Source organism: Psammomys obesus, unplaced genomic scaffold (assembly GCF_907164565.1).
Source record: "Psammomys obesus unplaced genomic scaffold, mPsaObe1.curated_primary_1811, whole genome shotgun sequence".
In the NCBI taxonomy this organism is placed as follows: domain Eukaryota; kingdom Metazoa; phylum Chordata; class Mammalia; order Rodentia; family Muridae; genus Psammomys; species Psammomys obesus.
In genome coordinates, this window is record NW_026595170.1 from 132757 (window position 1) to 141393 (window position 8637).

The 8637-nt window shown below is 36.1% G+C and overlaps 1 protein-coding gene across 1 annotated transcript; it reads left to right on the forward strand.

The window, feature by feature from the left end:
* Positions 1 to 766: 766 nt before the first annotated feature.
* Positions 767 to 4522, forward strand: LOC129685675 (vigilin-like). Its single transcript, XM_055619180.1, has one exon. The coding sequence runs from the start codon at positions 767 to 769 to the stop codon at positions 4520 to 4522; it is 3756 nt and encodes a 1251-aa protein (XP_055475155.1).
* The last annotated feature ends 4115 nt before the right edge of the window (positions 4523 to 8637 follow it).

Here is an 8637-nt window from a genome sequence, read left to right on the forward strand (position 1 = left end):
AAGAATCTCAGCAAAGTTATACTCAAGCATTAAGGTTCAAGTGTTTCTGTAGGCTATACTATTTTCATAAGATTTCCATTCCATATAAGGCAAGTATACAGATTAAGTTTCTTTTTTTCTTTGCCTGGGTGTGATGGTAAAAATGAGAGCTGTCTGCAAGTGAGCTCCAGTGAACTATGTGTGGTGATAGAAATCTGGTTAAGCTGAGTTGTACTGAACTCTAAGCATACTAAAACAAAGCATTTAATTGTACACATGAAATGTGTGAATTTTTGTTATCAGTTGATAAAACTTTTTTAAAGAAAAACACAAATCCTAGAAATGCATTACCTTCTTAGAGACTTTTTTTTTTTTAGGATTATAGGTGCTCAACAGCGTTGATTGGGATAATGGTAAAAAAATTATTCTGAGTTAGAAAAATAAAGAATATTTGTAGCCAATATAAATAAAGAGGTCTTTACTTTAGAAAACAGTGGTGGCTGTTTTCTCATAATCCTTATTATCTGAGTTATTCATATACTCACAGAATAACAAAATAGATTAATAGATAAATTTTGAACTTTTAAAATAAAACTTTAATAGCTATAACAATATAATTTTTATTATCTTGAGTCTATAAATTGAGTCAGAAAGGAAGGACATCCTTAAAGTGTTAATTCTTCCCATACAGTAATATGCAAGAAGGCAGCTACAGGAAGCATTTGTGGCTTTGCTGTTGACATTTTATCTGCAGTACATCTGGATTGAACCTACTCATATATTAACAATGACTTCCAAAATAAATTCTACTCTACACCAAAACAGATCTGTTCAAAACGAAAATCATGTTATCAGTCCAAATAATGTGTTTGATATGTTCACATATGAAGATGGAGTCAGTGAACACCCAGAGGAGACAAGTTGTTTGGAAAATCCTGAGGAAACTATAGGACCATCAAGCACCAATATTCCTCGAGCCGAGGGAGTTTCAACCCTCACTGAGATTTTTCGTATACTATTAGAGGAAGAAAATTATTTGATTCAATTTGATGAAGGTACATTAGCAAAATTCTATGCATATATCATGGAAAACACTGGTGTCAACTTAGAATCATCTTTTGTCAAAGACCAAGGTCTCTATATAACAGCATTTGGCAATCCAGAAGCTGTCATAAAAGCTGAGAATGAAATTTTTAAATGGTGTCGAGAACAAGATTTACCTTTAATTCTCATATCCAAACAAGCACGTTGCTTTTTTCTAGACCAGACTGGAGATAAAGTACAAGATTTGGAACAAGAAACTTATGTAAATACTGAGGTCCTAAGTCTACATAATCAGAGCAACTGTATAAATAGTGTTGATGCAAATCAGACAGAGATGAAGTCTTCAGATGGAAGCCTACGTACATCTGCCAAAAACAGCAAGGGTGATATCCAGACTTTAGAAATGAAGAAAACATCTAGTCCCCTGTCTGCTGAACCATACCTTCATGTAAGTGACATGATTTTCCAGAAAACAGAGGGACATGTCCCTTTTCCACTCTCTAGTGCCAGTGAGAGAGATACAGATATTAATGAAAGACAACTGCCTGTGAATGAGACCAATTACTGGGAAAATGAGATGATTGATAAGACCAACACTCTAACTGAAGATGTGATGATGAACTTTCAAAAAAAATGTACCATAGGTCTCAAAAGAAATTTTCTGAAAGAGATTCTAGCAACAACTGGAGATTCAACAGAGCAATCACCCTCAGAAAGTATATCGGATTCTATGACGCAACACAGTGAACCTGACAATTCAGTGGAGGTATTGAACAAAGCTGATAGCATCTGTGAGGATTACATTGTTTCTTCCATTTCTGCCCCTTCTTGGCTACACAAGTTTATTATTGGTAAAAAAGGTGAGAACGTAGATGAGATATCAAATACTGTGCCAAAAGTTCAAATATATTTTACAACTGAAGATAAAATTATACTGAAAGGACCAACAGATGATGTAAATTATGCTCAAGAAAAATTTGACAATATTGTCCAAGACCTAATTAGCAGAATGGAATGCACTGAGATAAATGGTGACAGTAAATTTCAAAAATACCTGACAAGAAATAATGGGGAGATCCTTAATAGAATTACAGAGAAGAACCGAGTCTCTATCTCAGTATTTCCTGAAGGTACATCGAACCACTCAATCCGAATTGAGGGAGAATCTTTGGGTGTCCACCAGGCCAAAGTAGAACTCCTAGATCTGGCTAATAATTTGGAAGAGGAGCACATCCTAGATATAATCATCAAACACCAATTTCACCACATACTTATTGGACAAAAGGGTGAAAGGGTCAGAGAAATTTGTAGGAAATTCCCTAATGTTATCCTCAATTTTCCACACCCTGCAGATAAAAGTGATGTTATCCAACTGATAGGGCCAAAATATGAGTCAGAAAAATGTGCACAGTATTTGAAGACTATGTTGACAGATATTAAAGAAAATAACTATTCTGTAAGTATTTCCATCATAAAAAGGCTTCACAAAAGGATAATTGGAAAAGGAGGTTCAAACCTTAAAAAAATCTCTGAATCAACCAACACCAATATTAGTTTTCCATCAGAAAACTGTGACTCAGAGGAGTTTGTCATTACTGGATATCCAGAAAATTGTGAAATTGCACGTAACTGGATACTTTCAATTCAGCAAGAGCTAGCTGATACTGCAGAGGAGGAAATTTCCGTTTCCCCTAGTATATACAAATATCTGACTAATCCCAAAGAAGCTTTGGTAAATTCAGTCATAGAAGAATGTGGGAAGATCCAGCTGCATTTCCCAAAACACAAGTCAGGCCTATGTAAAGTCATTATCAATGGCTCTGTTGAAAATGTTGAAAAGGCCAAAGCAAAGCTTCTGAAACTCACAGAAGAAGAGGAAGCCAAGAATTATTCTGGGACTATTCATGTCAAATCACAGTATCATCAATTCCTTGCAAAGAAAATGGGAGCTAATATTTCCAAAATCTGTAAGGAGACTGGGACATGTATAATTTTCCCTAACCTTAAGAAAAATAATGAAAGATCCATAACAATTAAAGGGACTGAAGAGGCTGTTAAAAAAGTGCAAAAACGACTAGAGGTTTTAATTAAAGACTTAGAAAATGAGGTGGAGGACTCCATAAGAATAAACCATAGATTTCACCACTATTTTGTTATGCGGAGGGATCAGCTTTTAAGAGAAATGGCAGAAGAATATGGTGGTGTGGTTATTACATTCTCTTATGCAGGGAAACAGAATACAAAAGTCACAATGAAAGGGGCAAAACCTTGTGTTGAGGCAGCAAAGAAACACATTCAGGAAATTTTTGAACCTTTTGATTCTCAAGTTACAACACAGTATGTGATACCCCAGGAATTCCAACCTTTTATCATGAGTTGGATATCTTCACGAGTTCAGCAAATTTCTAGGGACTTTAAAGTTCAAATAAAACTCCCAGACATAGGGAAGCCAGTCTTAAACATGTATCAAGGTATTCAAGAGAAAGGGAAAGAAAAGTGGGGAAGGTCTACTAGAGAATTTGCTTCTAATATCTCAAGAAAAAATGACACCATATTTATCTCAGGCCAAATGGAAAATTGCAAGGCAGCTACTGAGGCTCTTGCATCTTTAATTCCTGTCACTGCTGAAGTTCATGTGCCCCTTCACCTACAACCTTACATCATTGGACACAAAGGAAGTGGCTTACGTAAGCTGATAAAGGAACTTGAAGTTCATATCCAGATATCACAACCTGGAGGAAATTCCGATGTCATATCTATTATGGGCCTTGAAGCAAATGTGGAACAAGCCAAGATGAGATTACAAAAGAGAGTTAAGGCTTTACAAATGGAAATAGAAGATAAAACACTTAGAAATTTTAAGCTAATGTTCAGTCTAGATCCCAAATATCGTTCCATGATCACCTGTCATAAGGGCTTACTTATTACTCAGATTTGCACAGAGCATAATGTTACTGTCCATTTTCCGAAGAATGGAAGCCATGTGATGCAAGACCAAATCACTATAACTGGCTATAAAGAAAACACTCTGGCTGCTCGAGATGCAATATTGAAACTGTTGCATAAGATTGAAAAAACAGTCTCTAAGGAAATCCCACTAAACTACCAGGTTCGTGGCAATATTATTGGATTCCACGGAAAAAACATCCAAAAAATCATGGATCAATATCAAGTAGATATACATTTACCACCAAAAGGGTCCTATAATCCTAATATCACCTTGACTGGGCTCCCTGATAATGTACAGAAAGCAATTGAGCATATCGTCAATCTTGAGAAGTACTATTTGTCAGCTTTCGTAAGCCATGGATCTCAGCAGGAGCAAACTAAGAGTGTCTCTGTTTGCAATACACCCATGACACCATCCAAGAATTGTGTGAGAAAATGTGTTCGCTGTTATGCTAAAACAACCACAAAGCTCCCAGATATGGATAATTGTGAACACTTTCCAAGATTAAAACAGCGAATATCTTCTAAGACTCATCCTTCAAAACCATAACAATGATGATATAAATAAACAAAGTGTTCCAAACAGTTTATCTGAAAATATTGTCAATTTTAAAATTGCTTTTCTTCTTGAAAATACCATTTGTCAATACTGTAAATACACAATTTCTCAAGTCTTCTTTGATCACTCTAAGCTCTACCCATGCTTGCCTACTCTCTCAAAATCATGACCTATTATTATTGTTGTTGTTATTTTTTCTTTTTAAATATATTTTTATTTATTACAGTTTATTCACTTTGTATCTTAGCTGTAGTCTCACCCTCATCCCCTCCCAATCCTACTCTCCCTCCATCCCTCATCTCCTCCCAAACCCCTTCCCCAGTCCACTGATAGGGGAGGACCTCCTCCCCTTCCCTCTGACCCTAGCCTATCAGGTCTCATCTGTACTGTCTTTCATAGTCTTACTCTGTGGCCTGGGAAGGCTGCTCCCCCCTCAGGGGAAGGTGATCAAAGAGCCAGCCATTTACACATACAGTTGTCCATTTAGTATTGGGGTAATGGTTGAAAGTATAAAACACATTTGTAATAACTTATATCATGAAAACAAAGCCTCTTAGTTTTGTCAGTTAAAAGTCTATTACCAGGATAATAACACAGTAGAGTAGGAGGGCATTGATTGCTTCCATAAATAGGTATAACAAATAAATATCTGTTTATAGATCAATTCCTTATGAGAGACTGTTAGTCAACTGGTAACACTCCAGCTCAGTGAATAAATAATTAAGCAGCCATATCATGAGTGTAAGTGGAGGCACACTAGGCTTAGAGCGTACCACAATCACATTACCATAAAGTCCTCAGAGGTATCCACAGAACCTGTCTACCTATAGTTGACAAACTCAAAAACCCTAGTTTAGTCCAAATTCAGCAGCTCAGCAAGAAGAGGGAATGTAACATATAGGTATCTCTCTACCCCAGAGTTTTAAAAGTAGGAAGATTTTTACATAGCCACACAAACAACTCCTACAAGAACTGGGGGGGAAAAAAAGCAAACACATTCTTAGAAAGAAAAAACAAAACAAAACCTTATAAATTCCTTCTTGGACAAGAAAGCTGAAACTAATTACTCTTCAGAATGAGCTTAATTAGAAGAGAAAACCTTGAGTCCATGGGGGTGTATGTAGGGCATAGTCAGACTTTAAAGTGTTAGAACAGTTAGGATTGTTCAATCATCATAACAGTGGAAAGGAAGGAAAGAGACAGAGAGAGATAGAGGGAGAAAAAATCTTTCTTTAAAAACTATGGAAATGTTTCATTAGGAGAGATACTGGAAAGTGGGAGACTAGGAGAAATAGAAACAGTAATAGGATGGGGTAGAAATAAAGGAGATTGTAATCAAAGAGAACCCCACTGAAAAATGGAAATTCCTAACATTTGTAAATTTTTTTCCCTGTGGTAAAGGAAGTTTTACAATATGTGATTTAGTCCAATTAGAATATAGGACAATAAGCATGTCATAAGCAAGTAAGGGATATAGCCATAAACTTATCTCGCAGTTGTAAGAGGTGGATGCGCTTGCTATACCTCCTGACCCCATTCACAATAAACTTAGATCTGTGTCCTCCAATCTTCACCCAGGGCTGTTAATTGTCAGGATCAGTTGTAAGAAATGGTTTGGTTTAAAAAAAAAAAAAAAAGGAAAGTAGTCCATAAGCAGAAATGTATAGGTTTCTATTTTATCCTGACAAAGGATAAAATCCCTGATAAAAATTAGATGGAAGCCAAGATTCCATGTAGCTACTGAGCCAATGTGGTAAAATATTCACCAACCTGCCACAACTTCAGGTTTCCACATTCCTCCTGAGTAACGGGTACAAAGTGAGTCTTCCAACTTTCAAACTTCCACCCATGGGGCTTCAACCCAATCATCTGGGCTTTAGAAACTGAGGGGTCCATGTAGGTACAAACCCTACAAATCCCACAGCAAAGAGAGAGTTTTAAATTACTATATAAGTAAATGAAGAGACAAATGCCTATCAGAGTGCAATGTGGTGATAGGATTAAAGAAAGAAAAGCTTCTAAGGGTGACAGGTGATCAGAGATAGGAAGAACTAAGCACATTACTCTTAGTGGTGCCAAGGGAGATCCCAGTTGCAATGAAATCTGCCTTTGTTTCAAAATCAAGTGGAGAGGGGATGTGAAAATCAAACACACACACAAACACACAAAACAAAACAAAAACACTATACATCAAGGTATTAATTCAAACCTTTGAAAGTCTATAGCCAATTTGAATCCAGCTTTTACTATTTACTGATATATTCTTTCGCAAAACCATTTTTGTTTCTTTAAATTATGCTTTCCCCATCATAAAATGGAAATGACAATACTTCCAATAAGATTACTGGAATTTAAAAACTGTCTCAAGGTCTCCATGAAGTAAACTGTTATGTCATATATGAGAGAGGTTGGGAGAGTAGACATTTATGCTGATAATTAAGTGAATCTTTTATTAAAAAAGAAGGGAAGAAAGCAAGTTTTTCTTTTCTAAACTATTATATAACTCAGACTGGAGGGGTAAAACCTCAAGTTTAGAGAAAGAGAGAGAGAGAGAGAGCTGCAGAGACAGAAACAGAGGCAATCATTCTGTTTCTGTTCAGAAAGTTTTGACATTTTTTTGCAGTGGCTCTTTGGTGGCCTGGAGTCTAACCTCCTTGCATATGGAAATTAAGGGAGCAAACACAAAGTAGTCCTCTAGCAGCCTGAACAGAAGCTTGCCGCTTTTGGAGCTTTCACAAAAGCACAGACAGCAATAACTTCAGGTCTACCCAGAAGAAACTTTTATACACATTGAATACCTCAATTTCTCAGTTTCCAGCTATGAAATTCATGACTGAATTTCAATTTTTATTAGTTTTGGACATTGCAGGTGCTGTGCAAATGTGTGTCTTTCTAGACCACAGAAGAAATAGTTGAGTTTCAAAGAGCTTCCAAATGCATTTCTCATTTTCTTCTCAAAGGATTTTTAATTCTGCCTTCTAGTCCTTATTCTACAGCCTTGCTTTTAGTTGGGGTCAGCACACAAAAAAATACAAACCTGCAACTCCATCTGTACAGGCTAGTCATACTCAATGTGTGCTGGGATGAGAATTTTCAGTGATGTGGCTACTTTCAGGTCACTTCTATAACTACGCACCTATTCTCTATAAATAATTCTAGTAAACCAATTGATTCAAGGTAGACTGAGGTGGACTTGATTGTTTTTTATCAAATAAACAAAAACTTAGAAATATCTGTGAAAAGAGAATCTTAACTGAGAGAATGCCTCCATAAGATTGGCCTATAGGCATGTTTGTGGAATATTGTCTTGATTAATGATTTATTTGGGAGGTCCAAGCCCATTGTGAGTGGTGCTATCCCTGGGCTGGAAGTCCTGAGTTGAATAAGAAAGAAGATTGAACAAGCTATGAGGAGTAAGCCACTGTTTCTCCATGGCTTTTGTTTCAGTCCTTGCCTCCAAGTTCCTGCCTTAAGTTCCTTCACTGACTTCACTTCATGATAATATGTAACCTTTATGTCAAATAAACCCTTTCCTCATTAAATTGCTTTTGGCCATGGTGGGTTATTTTGTTGTTATTGATGTTATTGTTTTGTTTTTGTTGTTCACAGAAATAGAAATCTTAACTATTACAGAGAAATCATACTTTTGTCTGTCATTATAACCCTATATAGGGTTAATAGATATTTGTTTATATTTCTCCAGGTAAAGTTCACTCAAAAGTGGCTCTTGTCTCATATATCTTTATTGATAAAACTAAGGGTTTTTTGGTCTAAATCAAATTTTGTTCATGTCCCTGTTGACATATTTTTCTTAGATTATTTAGCAGTAGTGCATCAGTGAGAGAAATATTTCTCTTCGTCTATGTCTCTCTATATATAGATAGATAGGTTGATACAAATAATATAGATACATAGATACATAGATTTCTGTCAGATAACTAGTCCTTGCTATATTCATCAAAAGAATTTCAACATGATTCAGAGTATAATGTAGAATATAAGCATTTTTTAGACCAAGAAATACACACATACAAAATGAAAGTGGACAAAGGCGAAGGGACCATTGCACAACCAAACACTCTCAAGGGTTGAGTGTCAATAACTGC